The 20419-nt window shown below is 43.6% G+C and overlaps 1 protein-coding gene across 4 annotated transcripts in view; it reads left to right on the top strand.

Moving 5' to 3' along the window:
* Positions 1-17394, top strand: part of PASD1 (PAS domain containing repressor 1) — a 175248-nt gene extending 157854 nt beyond the window's left edge. For all 4 annotated transcript variants that reach the window (XM_056539698.1, XM_056539697.1, XM_056539699.1 and 1 more), the window contains 7 exons: positions 2883-2989; positions 3082-3168; positions 5814-5972; positions 7833-8027; positions 9560-10023; positions 15728-15929; positions 16160-17394. In XM_056539698.1, coding sequence (XP_056395673.1) covers positions 2883-2989; positions 3082-3168; positions 5814-5972; positions 7833-8027; positions 9560-10023; positions 15728-15929; positions 16160-16306 — 1361 coding nt within the window. In that variant the 3' untranslated portion in view covers positions 16307-17394. The remainder of the gene's footprint in view (positions 1-2882; positions 2990-3081; positions 3169-5813; positions 5973-7832; positions 8028-9559; positions 10024-15727; positions 15930-16159) is intronic.
* Positions 17395-20419: the final 3025 nt, after the last annotated feature.

Below are 20419 nucleotides of genomic sequence, written 5' to 3'. Positions count from 1 at the left end.
CATGTGCAATTCCCATTAATATCAATACTGCAAAAACAGGAACTCCAATATGGTGACGGGATTGAGAGCGCAGGACAACCAGGTAAAACGAAATGAGGTTTATTCACTCATGATGCAACACGTTTCACAGATAGATTGCTTCATCAGGCAATGCCTGATATGGTTGACCACAGTTTTAGGTCCAGGGAAATAGCGCATACAGCGCAAAAATGAGCCGACCAGACCGAACGTTTCACTCCGGCCGGCTCATTGAAATGAATTACATACGGGAGCGCGAGGTTTCAGCTCCCCCCTGCCGTATGTGCTCCCGTATGGGAGAAAACGTGATGTGAACCCAGCCTCAGCTGAGAGGAGACCAGAGCAGGACTGTGTGTGACAGTGCTGTGCCCCTCCCTCATGCCCCTCTCTGATGGTCTCTGCTTTCTGCTTCTGATTCTTTCCCTGGCTGCTACTTTGATAGGTCACTGCTCCTCAGGGACTTCAACAAAATGGTGCTGGCTCCCCCGTTCATTTCACCTAATCTGTGCTATGCACATGTGCAGTAAGAAATCCATGCTTTTCTATAATATACTCTCAGTCTTAAATGGGCACTCTCTCATTAAAATTTATTTTTGCTATTGCACTCCTTATGGTAAATAAAAGAAATCTTTCTAATGTACTCTGTTAAAAAAAAAAAAAAAAAACTTTTCTATATTTTATTTGTGTTTAAAAAGCTGCCACTAGGTGTCCCCTTACTTGTCCAGAGCACATTTCCCCCTATCTCTTGCACAGACTTGTGGCTGGCAGAAGTCCGAAATCAGGAAATGCAGTCTGGACTGCTGAGTGTGCAGCCTTAGCCAATCATAGCTCATCTTACACACTTAACTGCTCTGGGCTGTGTGTAGCAGAGTGAGGGAGGAAGTTCTCCCCTGTATGTCTTCAGATGATGTCACGCCTGCTGGGAAACGCCCCTTCCCAGTCTGTGAATATGACTGAGACTGAGCAGAAAATACAGAACAACATCAAGGTAGAAAATTTAAAAATAATAAAAATAAAGGCAGGGGGTGGTTTATCATTTTAGGAACTGTCCAGAGTAGAAGCACATCCCCATAGCATACCTATCCTGCTCTGGACAGTTCCTGACATGGACAGAGGTGTCAGCAGAGAACACTGTGGTCAGACAGAAAAGAAATTCAAAAAGAAAAGAACTTCCTCTGGAACATACAGCATAAAGTCAAGGAAGTACCTACTATAGGATCAGATCCTGCAGCTGCTATGAGGCCCATTAAAGGAAAACAGTCACACATTCACCCTCACTATACCCGGATACACCGGATTATAGTGCGGGTGAACAGGAGACCGATGCAGGGTCTCTGACTGCTATACTTACCCGCAGTCCGGAACTCTGATCCTCCAAAGGTCCCCCTCTTCCAGCGCTGAGTAGGCACGAGCGCTCACGTAACCAGCACTTATGAATATTTAAATCCAGCCAGCAGGCCCACCTCAAAGCGCAAGTCAGCGCTGAAAGAGTGGGACATTTGGAGGAACGGGGTTCCGGACTGCAGGTTGGTATAGCAGTCCAAGACCCAGCATCAGTCTCCTGTTCACCCGCACTATAAACCGGTGTATCGGGTTATAGTGCGGGTGAATGGGTGACCGTTTTCTTTTAAAACAGGGAGCGTAGCTCTAGTTAGTCCCATAACTTTACATATTGAATTTGCATTGATAGCAAACAGATTAAGCAGAATTAGGCCCAAGAGTCATGGAAAGGGTGTAACGTGAGAAATAAACATCAGACTTTGATGTCTTTCTGTCCTGGGTAAAAAAAAACTGACGTTATAATTGGTGGTCTATTTTTATTTTTTATTTTTTTTCAGTGTTACCTTTCTCTTCTATGTATGCCATGCCATTAAAAACTCACCTCACCTTTATGGATAGAGTCACACAGAAAAAGCATTAGGCTATGCCTGGTAAACATGAATGCATCTATTTAATATTAGACAGGCATAATAATGGGGGAGATTTATCAAAACCTGTGCAAAGGAAAATTTGCCCAGTTGTTCATAGCAACCAATCAGATCGCTTCTTTCATTTTTCAGAGGTCTCTTTAAAAATGAAAGAAGCGAGCTGATTGGTTGCTATGGGCAACTTTTCTCTGCACAGATTTTGATAAATCTTCCCCAATGTGTTTCACATAAAGTTACATAGTTAGGATGGTTGAAAAGGACATACGCTCATCAAGTTCAGCCAAGGATTTCTCTGTATCTCAGTTAAATATTAAAGGGGTATTCCGGCTTTATACATTTTATCCCCTCTATCCAAAGGATAGGGGATAAGATGTATGATCGCAGGGGTCCTGCCACTGGGGACCCCCGCGATCTCGGTGTAGCCCCCAGCATTCTATGCTGGGCACTGCCTCTGAGATGGGGATGGAAGTGGAACAGATAAAGGTTGGCAACTTCTAAAAAAAAAAATGGGTGTCTTCTCTTCATTTCGCAAACAGCGTTAGATACAAGTCTATTCCTGTTGTCAGGCTAGGTTTCCACACAGGTTTTTTTCTGGTGTTTTCTTGAAAACTGCCACTGCAGTTTTTGAGCCAAAGCCAGAAGTGTATTCAATAGGAACGAGAAATATAATGGAAGGACTTGTACTTCTCCTTCCTACTGGATCCACTTTTGAGTTTGGCACAAGAACTGCAGTGGCAGTTTTCCAAAAAACGCCAGAAAAAAACCTGTGTGGAAACCTAGCCTCACTGTTACCATGTGTGGCCTTCATGTAGTCCTTGCCTGAATACAAGTTAATTGCGACTGAAATGTAAGCCTGTTAGTTCCTTTATGATTTAGGAAGGAAGCATGATGTAGAATATGTATAACTGTTCCTTATGCTATTTTCTCGTGTTTCAGCCACATCATCCATGCGACCTACAGAAGCTAGTACACCATCTAGACACTCCATGACCTTAAGCCAGCAAGACATGCCCCAAATAAGAATGGCACCCAGTCAAAACCAGGTATGTACACATGTGACTTTAGTAATTACAAGTCCTAAACCTATTTCATGAAGTATAATTTTGTTAATGATGTGTTCTTTGTCGTTCTTTAGCAGGTAGTAACTCCTCAGCCTCCTGCTGAACATATTTCCCAACATCATGTTGTACAGCCGACTATTTCACCACAGCAAGCTATCATGGTAAGAATAAAGTTAAAATGTAGCCACAAAAGTAGGCCAATTCCATGGCTCTAAATACACTGCTCAAAAAAAGGGAACACTAAGATAACACATCCTAGATCTGAATGAATGAACTAATCGTATGAAATACTTTCATCTTTACATAATTGAATGTGCTGACAACAAAATCACACAAAAATTATCAATGGAAATCAAATTTATCAACCCATGGAGGTCTGGATATGGAGTCACACTCAAAATCAAAGTGGAAAACCACACTACAGGCTGATCCAACTTTGATGTAATGTCCTTAAAACAAGTCAAAATGAGGCTCAATAGTGTGTATGGCCTCCACGTGCCCATATGACCTCCCTACAACACCTGGGCATGCTCCTGATGAGGTGGAGGATGGTCTCCTGAGGGATGTCCTCTCAGACCTGGACTAAAGCGAGACATGATGTCCCAGATGTGCTCAATCGGATTCAGGTCTGGGGAACGGGCAGGCCAGTCCATAGCATCAATGCCTTCCTCTTGCAGGAACTGCTGACACACTCCAGCCACATGAGGTCTAGCATTGTCTTGCATTAGGAGGAACCCAGGGCGGGCCAACCGCATCAGCATATGGTTTCACAAGGGGTCTGAGGATCTCATCTCAGTACCTAATGGCAGTCAGGCTACCTCTGGCAAGCACATGGAGGCTGTGCGTCCCCTCAAAGAAATGCCAACCCACACCATTACTGATCCACCGCCAAACCAGTCATGCTGGAGGATGTTGCAGGCAGCAGAATGTACTCCACTTCTTCTCCAGACATCACATCTGTTACATGTGCTCAGTGTGAACCTGCTTTCATTTGTGAAGAGCACAGTGGCAAATTTGCCAATCTTGGTGTTCTCTGGCAAATGCCAAACGTCCTGCACGGTGTTGGTCTGTAAGCACAACCCCCAACTGTGGACGTCAGGCCCTCATACCACCCTCATGAAGTCTGTTTCTTACTGTCTGAGTGGACACATGCACATTTGTGGCCTGCTCAAGTGCTACTCCTGCTCCTCCTTAAACAAAGGCAGAGGTAGCTGCTAGGTTGTTGCCCTCCTACGGCCTCCTCCACATCTCCTGATGTACTGGCCTGTCTCTTGGTAGCGCCTCCATGCTCTGGACACTACGCTAACAGACACAGCAAAACTTCTTGCCACAGCTCGCATTGATGTGCCATCCTGGATGAGCTGGACTATCTGAGCCACTTGTGTGGCTTGTTGACTCAGTCTCATGCTACCACTAGAGTGAAAGCACCGCCAGCACTCAAAAGGTACCAAAATATCAGCCAGGAAGCATAGGAACTGAGAAGTGGTCTCCTTTATTGGGGGTGTCTTGCTAATTGCCTATAATTTCCACCTGTTATTTGTTCCATTTGCACAACAGCATGGGAAATTGATTGTCAATCAGTGTTGCTTCCTGAGTGGACAGTGTGATTGACTTGGAGTTACATTGTATTGTTTAAGTGTTCCCTTTATTTTTTTGAGCAATGTAGAACAGTGTGTGAAATTACACATCCGGCCCACCAAAAGATGCTTGAGGGGCTGTCTTCTAGAACATTTAGCACCACAAATGAATCAGTAGCTTATAATTTTTATTATGACCCACACACCCTCTACTTCAGTGTTTTTCAAGCGCGGTCCTCAGGTCCCCCCAACATGTTTTCTGGATTTCCAGATGGATCAACCTCACTCATCTGGATATACAGATAGTGTGGGTGATCCTGAGTAAATGATGTATTCCTTACCCCAATCCATTCAGTTATTCCCGAGATAAAGCACAATCTTGCAATATGTAAATTAACTCGGCCAGTTGGAAGACTATCTGCACCTCTGACACCATCCACTGGGTCCTATTGGTGCTGCGTCGCTTATTACTCATCTTCTTCTCTCTCTTACATCTCGATGATGAGAGGAGCGGCACGAATAGGACCTACGGGGTGGGGTCAGAGGTGCAGATAGTCTTCAAACCCATCCATCCCTGGTGCAGTTAAGAGATAATTTGCATAATGCAAGATTGTGCTATATCTCGGGGATGGCTGACTGGATTGGGGTAAGGAATACATTGTTTGACTCAGGATCACCCATACTTACCATCTGTGTATTCAGGTTAGTGAAGAAAATCAGTCAGTCAGTTTCCCTTTAAGACCTTGCACTTTATTTTACACCTGTACTGCATCTGAATTACCATTGCTTTTTTCATTGAGTTGGACAGAACTAAACAATAAAAAGATTCTTTATGTCTTCAAAAAATCTGCCCAAAATACTGTACGTGAAGATAGCCTTACTCTAACCATAGACACATAGGCCCACATTTATCAAACTGTGTGAGAGAAAAACTGGAGTGATTTTTCCACAGCAACCAATCACAGCTCAGCTAACGAGCTCTGGTAAAGTGAAAGCTGAGCTGTGATTGGTTGCTGTGGAAAAATCGCTCCACTTTTTCTCTCACACAGTTTGATAAATCTGGGCTATGGTGTTTTCAAGCAATATGACCAATAGCAGTCAATAATGTCTATTGATTAGTACTATCTGTCTATCTATATCTAATAAAATTATTCGATAAAGGCAATAAATGTATGTATTTACTTATTTAATTAATTAAACAAAAAAGTTTTTTTTATTATGTTCTCTAGCCGGGGTGTCATTATCCCGCTCACCTAGGAATGGTGACGCAATTGAAGGAACAACTAGAAGAGAGGACGCGGATATTACAGGCAGACATCAAGACCCAACAACAGGAACTTGATGTCCTAAAGGAGCAGCTCCAGCTAGTGCAGGGCTCCAATCTGCAGGTACTGTATCAAACAAAATGTCTGCTTAGTGGGAACCTTTTTAACGATATTGGTGAAATCTGCATTTCTTAAATATTTAAGCAGGTTTATCATGTAACAGGATTATTGCTAATAGCTGTTTCTACCTCAAATAAGAGAAGAAGGAGTATTTTTAGGACTGGATACAAGTGCGGATTTGAAGGGGTACTCCGCCCCAAGACATCTTATCCCTGGCGGTCCCGACTGCCGGGATCACCAGCGATCCCCAGGCCAGTGCCGCGGCTTATGAATAGTAAGCTTGGAGCTTCCGTGTTCATGATGTTATACCACACCCCCCCCTCCATTCATGTCTATGGGAGGGGGCATGACTGTTAGTACATCGCAGTCACACCTCCTCTCACAGACAGGAATGGAGGGGGCATGACGGCTGTGGTCACCCAGAGCGGAGTTCGCTCCTTGCACCGGATGACTGGGGTGCCTCACCAGAGATCGCGGGGGGTCCCCGCGGTGACCCCCAATGATTAGACATCTTATTCCCTATCCTTTGGATAGGGGATAAGATGTCTGAGTGAAAATATATGGCAGAAAATCTAAAGTGATAAAAGGAGTAAAACTTTTCCAAAGCAAGGATTTATTGCCCTCTTTTGTCCTACAGACTGAGAGTGAATATGATGAGTGAATACACAGGGCATTGGAAATATTTCAGCATAGCATTAAGATGCTACAAAGGTTTTGTTTTTGAATGTAAAATGGGCATTGCATGTTTTCATTTTCTTCCGGTAGATTTTGACTTGCATACAAATACTTCATCCCCTGATAGAAGAAATTGTACCACTTTGATATAGTTTATTACCGTATTTATCGGCGTATAACACGCACTTTTTAGGCTAAAATTTTTTGCCTAAAGTCTACCTGCGTGATATATGCCGATAAGCCGCTGCAGTTCAATGATTTAAAGCAGGCGCTTTAAATCAATGAACTGCAGCGGCTTTGCAGGTCCAGAGACCTGCTGTCGCTGCCGGCTTCTCTGCCCCTGCCTGTCCTGGGGTCTAGAGCCCTGCTGCCGACCCTTCTCTCCCCCTGGCTATCGCTGCCGCTGCCTGTTCTCTCACCCTGGCTATCGGTGCCGCTGCCCCATTGCCGGCACCGATAGCCAGGGGGAGAGAAGCGGCGCCGGCAATGGGGCAGCGGCGCCGACAGACAGGGGGAGAGAAGGGGCAGCGGCACCCATTGCCGGCGCCGCTGCCCCGTTGCCTCCCCCATCCCCGGTTGTATAATTACCTGTTGCCGGGGTCGGGTCCGCGCTGCTTCAGGCCTCCGGTGTCTGTCACTCGTCATTGCGCCGTGCAGTGCATAGCAACGACGCATGGGACGCAAACCGGAGGCCTGAAGCAGGTGCCCCTGCCCCTTCTCTCCCGCTGGCTATCGGCGCCGCTGCCCCATTGCCGGCGCTGCTTCTCTCCCCCTGGCTATCGGCGCCGGCAATGGGGCGCCGGCACCGATAGTCAGGGGGAGAGAATGGGCAGCGGCGCAGATAGCCAGGGGAAGAGAAGCAGGGGGAGAGAAGCGGGGGGAGAGAAGCGGGCAGCGACGGCCTCTCTCCCCTTGCCTTTCCTGGGGGCTTCTGCGGGGTCAGAAACAGTGTATCGGGGTATACACATGCACACACACGCACCCTCATTTTGCCAAGGATATTTGGGTAAAAAACTTTTTTTACCCAAATATCCTTGGTAAAATGAGGGTACGTGTTATAGGCCGGTGCGTGATATACCCCGTTAAATACGGTAATTTACATGGTATATCAATGGATTTACTTAAATTTTATGGACTACTAAAGCAACATCAGTTATGATTAAAAATGTATTTTTCTTTTTTGTGAAGATGTTTATGCAGCAACCGATCCCAATGGGATTTAATAAAGTTCAGCAGCCTGATTCCAGGAGGGTGTCACGCCAGTCTGGAGCAGTAGTGAGGCCAGGTCTGGAAATGGGAAAGAAATCTCAATCAATGATGAGTTCCAAGCACTTTTGTGCATCTAATATAACCTCCAGTCATCAGTATGTTAAACCAAATCAGGTAACTAATGTATTCTGAGTACACAATATTTCATTACCCCATCATCTAGTAATGAATCTTATTATTCATGTTGCTGGACTCCACAATGCTAAATACCGGTATTGGCATAAAAAGAGCAGGAAAGCAGGAAATACCAAATACGGTACTTCCACTAGTTATTTTTGTATAGTGCCACTAAATCTGCACACTAGATTGATAACTATACCTAGCTACAGGTCTCTGGTATCAATAGCTTAATCCTCATCAATAAAAAAAAATAGCATGTTTTTAAATGGAGTCAAACATGTATGTTAATGTCAATTTTGATCAAATTTTCGACACAAGTTTATGGAGAGCCAGGCCCAATTTGCTGGCTGACTTGTACATCCACACTATTGCTGTGGACTTTCTTGCTGGTTGCAACTAGAGATGAGCGAACTTACAGTAAATTCGATTCGTCACGAACTTCTCGGCTCGGCAGTTGATGACTTTTCCTGCATAAATGAGTTCAGCTTTCAGGTGCTCCGGTGGGCTGGAAAAGGTGGATACAGTCCTAGGAGACTCTTTCCTAGGAATGTATCCACCTTTTCCAGCACACCGGAGCACCTGAAGGCTGAACTAATTTACGCAGGATAAGTCATCAACTGCCGAGCCGAGAAGTTCGTGACGAATTGAATTTACTGTAAGTTCGCTCATCTCTAGTTGCAACCCAGCCATATATTTTAAATATATACTATATATTATAAACCATGAATGATATACAGTAGTCCCTCATGTTACAATATTAATTGGTTCCAGGACGACCATTGTATGTTGAGACCAGAACTCTATGGAAACCTGGTAATTGGTTCTGAAACCACCAAAATGTCATCCAAAAATAGAAAAAGTGAGGAGTAAAGAATAATAAGTAGATAACTAATATAGATAAAGCAAATTCTTACATATATAAGTAATACAGATCTGCTGTAAATCACTGTCTATTTCAGTGTTTCCCAACTAGGGCGCCTCCAGATGTTGCAAAACTACAACTCCCAGCATGCCCGGACAGCCTTCGGCTGTCCGTGCATGCTGGGAGTTGTAGTTTTGCAACAGCTGAAGGCGCCCTGGTTGGGAAACACTGGTCTATGTAGAGGACAGGAGCTTCTTCGGGGTCCTGTACAGTACACACAGTGTCCTAAATAAAAGGAAAATGGAGCCGCCCTCACCTGGTGTCCAAAGGAGCAGCTAATCCTGGCAGAGGTAAAGAGTACAGAACATGTAATACCTCCCTGTACTGTAGGGGGCGCTACCAGACACCAGTCAGTGCATGCACTTTAGGAATACAGGGGTTTACCAGTGAAATATCCATTCTGATTGGTCGGTTCGTCCAGCCATTGACACGTTTCGCAGATTCCATAGCATTGTATGTTGAGTCTGGTTTCAAGTTACAATGGTCCAGAAAAGACCATTGTATGTTGAAACTATTGTATGTTGAGGCCATTGTAAGTTGAGGGATCACTGTACTGCTTTTATTATCTGTTAACTTTTGCATAATTTTTATTTGCATAAAAAAGAATACAGCTCACCAGCAACACCCCCAAACTCAGCAACACCCTCAGCAAATACAGCAGCAGGCATCGCAACACCAGCATCAACAATTACAACAACCAGCATCCCAGCACCAGCAAATGCAGCAAACATCGCAGCACCAGCATCAGCAAGTCCAGCAAGCACAGCAGCAACTCCAGCACCAGCAGCAAATGCAGCAGATACAACAACAGCAGCATCACCAACAACAGCTGCAGAAGCATCAGCACCAGCAGCACCAGTTAATGAGACAGCAACGCATGATGAGAGGAAACCAGGCACAGCAGGCAGCTGTGTTACAGACTCATAGCAACATCGTCATGCCGCTATATAATAATACTATGATGTTCCAACAAACTCGCCCCCCTGCTGCAGCTGCTTCTTCGCGGATTCCAACAGATACTGTGGACATATCCCAAACATCTGATTTCACGCAAGACAGGCATTTAAGGTACACAATGTAATGTTATGTAGTTTCTTGGTTGTTATATACCGTGTTTCTCCGAAAATAAGACCAGGTCTTATATTAATTTTAGTCACCAAAAAACACACTAGGGCTTATTTTCAGGGTAGGGCTTATTTATTTACGGTATGTACCTTGAACAACATGGGGGGCTGTAGCAGTGTGGAGGATGGAGGGCTGTAGCAGTGTGGAGGATGGGGGGGCTGTAGCAGTGTGGAGGATGCCGCACTCCCCCATCTTCCACACTGCTACAACCCTCCATCCTCCCACAGCCCCCCATCCTCCACACTCCCGCAGCCCCCCATCCTCCACACTCCTGCAGCCCCCCCATCCTCCACACTCCCGCAGCCCCCCATCCTCCACACTGCTACAGCCCCCCCATCCTCCACACTCCCGCAGCCCCCCATCCTCCACACTCCTGCAGCCCCCCCATCCTCCACACTCCTGCAGCCCCCCCATCCTCCACACTCCCGCAGCCCCCCATCCTCCACACTGCTACAGCCCCCCATCCTCCACACTCCTTCAGCCCCCCCATCCTCCACACTCCTGCAGCCCCCCATCCTCCCCTTCCCCCGTCATCCTCCACACTCCTACAGTGCCCCCCACCCCTCTACAGTGGGGTCTGCGGGCATTACTGGCGGCCGCGGTCCGGATCTGGACCGCGGTCCGCCAGTTGATTACCCCTGGCCTAGGTCTTATTTTCGGGGTAGGGCTTATATTGCAGCACACCCTGATAATCCTGCTAGGGCTTACTTTCGGGGTAGGGCTTATTTTTGGGGAAACAGGGTAGCAGTACGTTAGTGGTACAGTATTGTTATAATTCACATCATACTACTTTATGCACAACTCCAGCATTCCCCTTATGGTCTTCTTGAGTTGCCAGGACAACTATTGGAGCCATTAATACAGCTACTTATTCTGTATAGCCAAAAAAGTATCCAATGCAATGCAAAAAAAAAGCAACCTTCATAGGAAGTTCCATTTTTGCAGCTATAGAAATACTTAGGGGGGAAATGTAATATAAGTTTGACCAGAGGTAAAATCCTGGCAAAATCCATGTAAGGCTGGGTTCACACTACGTTTTGTCCCATACGGGAACGCATACGGCAGGGGGGAGCTAAAAGCTCGCGCTCCCGTATGTGACCGTATGCGCTCCCGTATGTCATTCATTTCAATGAGCCGACCGGAGTGAAACGCTCGGTCCGGTCGGCTCATTTTTGCGCCGTATGCGCTTTTACAACCGGACCTAAAACCGTGGTTGACCACGGTTTTAGGTCCGGTTGTAAAAGCGCATACGGCGCAAAAATGAGCCGACCGGACCGAACGTTTCACTCCGGTCGGCTCATTGAAATGAATGACATACGGGAGCGCATACGGTGACATACGGGAGCGCGAGCTTTTAGCTCCCCCCTGCCGTATGCGTTCCCGTATGGGACAAAACGTAGTGTGAACCCAGCCTAACAGCTATCAGTGTTTGTGAATATTTAGAATGCAAAACAGGTCTAAGGCTGGGTCAACACCTGTTCTGTTTATCGTGTTGTTCTGCTCACTCGCCATGGAAAAACAAAGAAAAAGATTAAATGGCGCAGGCTGATCCATTGCATTCCAGACACGACGACCAACATACTCCATTGACTTTTATGGTGTTGTTTGGTTTTCTGACATAGTGTCCACTATTTTGTCTGTTTTTTTTTTAATTTAATAAAACCTGTGACAGAGGCATCCAACTGAACCTCCAATGTAAGGGTGAATACCCCTAACTCAGTATGTCACATCAATTGTCAGCATGTCCCCATCCACTCTCCTGAAAGGTGTTGTCTAGGGAGCAGAAAATGTCTTAACTGTTTAGATCTCCAGCACTCCCGTCTTCTGCGCGTCTCGACATAGCAATATTTATTTATTTATTTATTTATTTTTACATTTATTTTTTTGTTTACATTTGGAGGACATTAACATATTTAGTTACTCTTATTTATTTAAGGGGAAGGTGGAAAATGAAAAAAATAGTAATTATGCCATTGTTTTGTGGATTTGTTTTCATTTCTGTCACTGTGTGGTGTAATTGGCATTATATTACTGCGCAGGTTGGTATGACTATTAGGCCAGGTTCAGACTACGGAATCTCCGGGCAGAAAATTTCCACCAGCGCTGACTTAATCAGTCGGCGCTAGGACCGTGCAGACACTGCAGTCTCCAATAGTCTGCAATGTGTTCCGCGCGGATTTCCGCCTGAAGAAAGAGCAACGTCTTTCTTCAGGCGGAAATTTCCAATCGGATTTTGCGTTCACAAATTCCGCTTCACAAATTCCGAAGTGTGAATTTGTGAACGGAAAACCATTCACTACACTATACATTTTAGCAAGCGGAATTTCCGCCTGCAATTTCAAAGCGGAATTGCAGGCGTAAATTCCGTAGTCTGAACCCAGCCTTAGGTTACTAAGTTTATATAGCTTTTTTTACGTTTTCCTACTTTTGCACAATAAAGACACTTTTTTGTTAATATTTATTTTGTAAATAGTTTATTCTTTAGACTCCAAACCCCGCAGACTACTACTGCTCCCTAAAATATGAACCAAAGATTTTTTTTTTTTTTTTTTTAAAGGGAACCTGTTAACAGATTTTACCATATATAATGCGTGGCAACCTGTTTTATGTGGTAAAATCTTCTTTTTCACCATGCCCAGGATATGGTCCTGCCAGCCTGTAAGTAGTCCCTTAGCAGATGATGCAGAGCAAGGACGCAGGCCGTGCCCGAGTTGTCAATCAAGCTGTGTGGGTGTGATTACAGCCCAAGCAGACAGGACTAGCAGAGGATGGCTTCCCGCTCAGGGGACTACTTACGGGCTGTCGGGGGACACCTTTCAAACTGCATATTCTCACCATCGCTGCTGACAGGAACGTCTACTGGGCATGGTGAGTTAAAAGATTTTACCATACATAACATGTTGCCATGCATTATATATGGTAAAATCTGTTGACAGGTTTCTTTTAAGTCCAATTCAGCATGTGTAACAGATGCCATACAATTAGTTTGTGGCAATTTGTATAGAAACATTTTATGACATGGAAATACATGTTACCCATATATTGTATTATCTATGACCAGGGAATTATACACCAACCTTAATAAATAACACCCCCCCCCCCCCATCCCCATCCCCATCCCCAACCTGTGTCTCAAAGATAATTGTTTGCAATCAGTGAATAAGAATGTTCTTGTTTGCATTTACAGACAACATGAACATATCTGGTCCTGCTGAGTACCGTATTTTTCGCCCTATAGGACGCACCGGCGTATAAGATGCACCCAATTTATAGGTGCAAAATCTAAAAAAATAAAGATTTTGAGCCCAATAGTGGTCTTCAACCTGCGGACCTCCAGATGTTGCAAAACTACAACTCCCAGCATGCCCGGACAGCTGTTGGCTGTCCGGGCATGCTGGGAGTTGTAGTTTTGCAACATCTGGAGGTCCGCAGATTGAAGACCACTGCATAGGAGGTAATACTCACGTGTGCCTGCCGCTCCGGACCCGTCACCGCTGCCCTGGATGTCGCTCCATCGCTGTCGCCGTGTCCCCGTCGCTCCGGAACGTCTCTGCTGACGGCCGGGTATCTTCGCTCTCCGTCGCCGCCATCACGTCGTTACACACGCCGACGCACGTACGTGACGACGTGATGACGAGGAAGGAGAGCGCCGGCATATCCCTGAACAGAGAAGACACCGAGGAGGCAGGTAAGGTCCCTCCCGGTGTCCTGTAAGCACTAACCCGGCTATTCAGTCTGGCTGTTCGGGACCGCCGCGGGGTTAGTGTCACTTTCCCTTCAGACGCGGCGGTCAGCTTTGATCGCTGCGTCTGAAGGGTTAATACAGGGCATCACCGCGATCGGTGATGTCCCGTATTAGCCGCGGGTACCAGCCGTTGATGGCCGCAGGGACCGCCGCGATAGGGGTGTATTCACCGTATAAGACGCACCGACTTTTTCCCCCCAGTTTTGGGGAAGAAAAAGTGCGTCTTATACGGCGAAAAATAAGGTAGATACAACTGTATCCAGCCTGGACAGTGCTCTATAGAGGAATTTAGCATTGGTTTTACTCTGGTTTTTTTGTGGTAATTTGTTGAAAATTTGTGTTCATTGGGTAAAAAAGCCCTGACCACACTTAGAGGAGAGGTAATCATTGTCTCTGTAAATAGTAAAAAAGTTCTTTTTACCCTCCGTTGCCTGGGCTTACATCATGTTTACTTCCCCCAAATTTATTGGAAAGCTGCATATTCTTCATAAATAGCAAAGTAGCCTAGATGTGGACAAGTTTCTAAATTTGGTCCGAATGGCATGAGATTGCGCAAAAAATTTGCAACAATTTTAATGTGCAACTTTTTTACATCAAAATAGGGTAAAGTCAATTAAAACTTCCCCTCTTAGAATCTTGTCTATATCTAAACTACTTTGCTATTGATGAAGAATGTGCACCTCTTTAAATGTGGAGGAACACATGACATACACCCAGGCAAACAGAGGGTAAAACGAACTTGAAAGACACAGACAATGATAAATTACCCCTAGGAGCTAAAGCTGAATTTTCCGCCCACTATATCTTATAAACTGTGGCCTTGGATGGTCTTTTCAAAGGGGTTTTTACTGCATCTCCCTGATAGGTTGCTAAGAAGATAATCTAAACTACATGTGCCAAAAATCTGGTGCAATTTGTACCAAAAAACTGGCTTACATGACTTGCACCACATTTATAATGTGTTTTAGACACTTTTACACCACACTTGACAAGGAGCGTGGCTTACCAAAAAGTGAGCTTGGCTTTACTAGAAAAATAAAATACGGTAACATAATAAAATAAAATGATTTTGTTCCAAAAACACAACACGTGATTATTTTTGGCATAAGTAAGCCAACTAAACGATGGTGGAAACTTAAACAGTCTAAACAAGTGACAATTTTTAAACAGTTTAAGCCACTGTGATAAATCTGTCGCATTCTTAGAGTGTCTAGTCTAACAATTTGACAGTTTTTGATTATCTTCTCCAATGTAACAGTCTGGGATCCAGGTTGTTTTGCTCACAGAGCATTGACTGAACTACATATGAGTATATTCACTTCTCAGCTAAAAGCGCTTTGGTATGTACTGGGTTTGCAGCCTTTGAATTGGAAAAACAAAACTTAAAAACGTGAGAAATGGAAACACGAGGGGACGGGGAGCTTATTAAGACTTGCATTTTCACAAGCTTCATTTTGGACAATTATTTGGCCTTTTTCTTGCCACTTGTCCAAAAACGTTTTTTACTGGTGTAAATTATGCCTGAAATCTCTGCTTTTAGCTGGTGTGGGTTTCAAAGTCGGGCACATGGACAATGAAAGATGTGTCACATTTATTAAAAAACTGCATCATAAAGCAGTGGATTTTTTTCAATTGGGAATAAAACTAAAAGTCCATTCTTGATAAATTACCCCACAAAGTATATTAGAAACTGGGTAACTTCCTATTTATAAAGTGATTCAGCTTTATGTATAAGGAGAAGTTTTAACATGTATTGTAAAGGTGAAATACGCAGCAGCAATCCGAGGGTATTTCAGGACTTTCATTTTTTCTTCTGAAAAATAAATAAAGCTTATCCTGCTGTGACAAACATTGAGCAAACTCCATGCTAACTTTTTGAGAACTGTTGTTTTTGTGTGACAGGTTCGTCCAGGACCAACAGATGCGGCCGCCTTCTATACAGATGCAGCCGATCACATGTAGCACGGTGATCGCAGCCTCCCCCGCTCCAGCATATACCCCTTCAGTTATGATCCCTCCAGCCAGCTTTAACCCCCAGCAGACTGCAGTTCACCTTCACCATTTGCAGCAGCAGCCGGTCCAACCACAGCATCTTTATCTACAGGTAATATTCATTTTCACCATCTGTATACCTAAATGCCAACAATGATAACAGGGAGCCCTTTTGTATCAGGACAACCATAGACATGACTAGTGCCAAGGGGATTCTTACCTATGGAAAGGATACTAGTGTCTTAGATACCTACCCACCAGTGTTACATACACATTTTGGCCATAAAGGTGTACCATATCCTATGTTGGTTTTGTGTTTTAACTGTTTCCATTGTGTTTCAGATGCAGAATCCTGAATCCATACAATCTAGCCCGTCTCAGCATATGTTTCAGCAGCCTCACATCCCTCAGCAGAACACTATGGGATATTTCCTGCATCCTCAACAGCAAAATCAATCTGGTAATAGATCCGACTTACCGGAGATGTAACTCCTATGACGCTAAAGGAAGCAGGATTGGACCTCAGGTATTACACTTGTGCACCATGTGCAACAGTAGTAGAAGACACTGATGGGCTGAGAAGCCCTCTACAGCATGCCCAAGCCAATGACGGTTGTGCTGAAGGGCTGAGAAGGAGAAGAGTTCACTGAAGATGGGCTATAAAATAATCGGGGAGGAATAACAACAAACCCATATACAATGATGTAGATTCCCAGCTGCCTTCAAGAAGAACCAACTGTAGTTAGTAACTGATGTTACCTATACACCAAAGTGTATGTTAGGGGGCTTTCTTTTGGTTTGCCAAAAAACACCCATTAAGTGACTATAAACTCTACCTATGCCCATCAAACTATATAGCCATATAGCTAGTGGTTTTGGTTAAGCATAGTGTGTTCCAGGAGAGTGCTTGGTAAGTCAGGACAGCGGTCTATGGTTAAGTCAAATAACCTCAAGCACTATTTTCATTTACCTTAGAGGCTACATTATGTAGACACATCTTTGTACATCTACTTTATGAAGAAATTCAGAGATTTATGCTAATTTACTGATGTTCTGTATGCCCTTGAATCAATCAGTAGTTTCATGCCAAAGTATTCTATATTGACTTACAGAAGAGTATCTAGAAAAGTGCCCAACAGATAACGGAACTAGTCACAATGCCCCGGCCTGGTGCTGGTTGGTTGAAATGTCCATCTACTGATGTAGCAGAGTCTCATCAATGCAGTAATGCTGAGATTGTCATTTGTGCTGTAATATCTAAATGTTTTGTGATTCTTGATAGGACCATAAGTAAACTTTATTGTTCATATGATGAACAAAACAGCCCTGCTGTGTCTCCATACAGATGGAACGGCTGGTTCAGCCATTAAAGATCTACTAAACATGGAGACGTGTTGCTTTGGAATTACTTGCACTGTAATTCAGATGAATGCTACATGCTTGCTGCTATTGTTAGTATACAGGAGGTGTGCAGCATTTATTTCATATGTGCCCAGATATTGTTAGAATAGATGGTCAAATAAGAATGTACAGAGTTATGAATTATATTTGTGATATAAATATATTTATTGCATTGGTATATGTTCTCAAATCTATTTTTTTCATTGTCTCAAAGTATATGTTCCACAATATTTAATAGTGCCTCCTATACAGAAGAAAAAGCACCTGCCCAGCTGCCCACTTTGCTCTATTGTTTCTACTACTGAGCAATTGCTCATATGCAAGGCCTGTCCTGCTTATGTATATGACTACTGAAGCCAGCACGGATTGTGGAGTGGGCAGCCTGGGACATGTTGTTCATCAGGTTTTAGATTACACAGATGCACATCAGAACACAAGATACAAATTGTACAATTGAGCAGATTTTATTGTTATGTCTAGTGAGAATGACAGAGCTGATGGACACCTAAGCTTGGCTGATTGTAAATTTACTTGTTTTGTTGTTTTTTTTTATGTGTTATCTATTGAACATCTATTATTTATGGGACTTGTATATTAAGAAGATGCCCAGATATTTATTCTATTGGAATGTATGTATCAAATGAAAACAATAGGAATACCAAAATGCTGCTTTCATTTAAGCTTATAAAAAAAAAATGTATGCACCTCAGTCCCTGTTATCAAGCCATACAATACATAAGGGCTATGCCAGAGTGAATTAAGCACTAGTCTAAAGCTTCACCTTGGAGGTACTACAGACCACTTTATTGCTGCAGTATTGAGGTTCGCTGTACAATGTCCTCCACTTGGGACCCCCCTCTATGAGCCAGAATAGAGAGCTGATCTGTGGAAGTGGCTTTCACAGTGGCTGTGGCTTCTCCAAGACAAATCATTTGTTTGCCGGGAGCCCTGGGTCCGGGACCCTTGGTGACCAGCAGATCAGTGCAGTGCCTGCATATAGAAAGGGATTGTTTCTGATGAGAAAAGCCCCTTATCAACAGGAAATTTATCAATTCCCACTCGGACATTGTTTACTGCAGTTTATTTTAAGACCATGTTAGACAATAGAAGAAATTTACCTAAGTACATTAAGAGATGATGTTTGGTCAGAACGCCATATTTAATGGACTACTGTGCAATGTTTCAATGCATATGTGTTAGAATAAGTGGACAGGTGTGCCAGGTGCAACTCATTTGTCAAGATTTTCAGCACTTCTCTAACAAACAACGTTGTCAGCAAACAATGTCAAGTCGGACCTGGTGTTTAAAGGGTTATTCCTATCACAGCTTGTTATCCCCTATCCATAGGATAGGAGATAACAACCTGATCAGTGGGGGGTCTGACTGCTGGGCCCCCTCAATGATCCTGAGAACAAAACTGGTAGGTCCACTATCGTCTAAAGGTTGTCTGGATGTGGGGCTCAGCTGCAGGACGGGGCACCAATAGTCAAGAGTCTATTTCCATGCAACCTATTTAAGGGCATATTATGAAATTGCTAAAATATGGTATAATTCTGTAGAACTCCCTGTTTTTACATTTTACAAATTGCCTTTCAATAACCTAAGCTTTTGGAAGTTATGCAAAATGATAACTAAGCGCTACATATAATGAAAGAAACAAACTTTGGTGCAGGCACTGCCAATATAGCTAATTTAATCCTACAGCCAGAAAGTCACTTGGGTAATTCAGGGATTTTACGGTACATTGTCCATAAAATACTTGCACAGATTTGACTAAGGCTTTTATAGCACATAACAGAAAACAATCATATAAAAAGCTGCAGACCAAAATGGGAGTGGCAGATGTTACGGTACTGGAAGTCTTCATTGAAGGCAGCCAGTTTATAGACTGAATCAATATTTATCAAAATGTAGCCTGGCCATATGTCTGGTACCAGTCCCTGCATAAAATAGTTAGTTTGTATAGTGGAGCAGATTTTGCAATATGTTAATGTATGTACTATGTGTACTTTGTATTGTGAAACGTCTAAGTGAAGGCAAATTATTTACTGAGTAGTCTATTTAGTTAGTTTCTATACATAGTTAGACTATGTGCACCCTTGTGTTAGGAGTCCCATGTGTGCCAGCACATCCTGCTGGGCTACTCTCTTTCGTAAGTAAGAAGATGTCTGGTGCACAGCATCATCTAAGTAATTTGCATGTATCTTACAAGTGGTGTTCTCGCTGCTTTAAAAATTGTATTAACCTTTAAAGGGGTTTTTCCTTATTGAAGCCCTTTTTTAAACTGTTTGATTAATGAACATACATCCTGTAACAGACTTCTGCTATACACTTGCCCTTTCACTACAACTTATTGAGTATAACCTCACCCAAAACACTTAAAGGAGTTCCCAACTAGAGTGTACACAGGAACAGGAAGTCAAGGATGTATACTAGATAGGAAGACAGATGGTATGGCAACAGAGCAGACAGCTTGCAGAAGAAAACATAAAGAATGACAGTAAGGTAATAAAATTATATTCATTTATTAGACAGAAAACCCCTTTAACCCTTACACATGAGGTGGGGATTACCCCAATGTACTGGTATGGCTAATCAGCCAAATAGTCACAGTTTAAAGACATGTTTATAGCATATCAACAAATTATTTCCTCAATAGTTATTGCCACGATGAGGGATTGTATTATAATAAGGGGGTATATAGGTATATTTAGATACAAATCTATAACTTGATCAGTTTTTCAACTCTGAGTTTCCATTTATATCAATTCAAAAACAGCTTCAATGTATTTCATAGTAATTAAAGAGCATAACCACTAAATGTAACAACATGGCTCTGCGTCTCACAGCCTGTCTGTAACTATTTCTATAGTCTTATGGGGTTTTCTGCTGAAGAAAACCTCTTGCCATTTAGCCTGTCCTGATTTCTGCCTCCATTAGCTGAACCCATGAGCTGCATCCCAAATGGCGCTTGGCTGCAAAGAATCTCAGGCTCCACACTTGGTGGCTATGTCAATCAAGTGTGATTTAGTGCAGACCATCATGGACAACAATAAACATTACAATGCATGCTGCACTAAAGGTCTATGGTGCAAACCAGTGGACAACTAGTCTGTGTTGTCCTAATCAGGATCATCTGAATTGATGACTGATCCTGGATTCTGATATGAGACAGCCAAAAAAAAAATGGCTGTCTTTCTC

Source organism: Hyla sarda, chromosome 9 (assembly GCF_029499605.1).
Source record: "Hyla sarda isolate aHylSar1 chromosome 9, aHylSar1.hap1, whole genome shotgun sequence".
Taxonomy (NCBI): Eukaryota; Metazoa; Chordata; class Amphibia; order Anura; family Hylidae; genus Hyla; species Hyla sarda.
The sequence above is the reverse complement of the archived record's forward strand: the minus strand, read 5'-3'. Positions and strand labels throughout refer to the sequence as shown.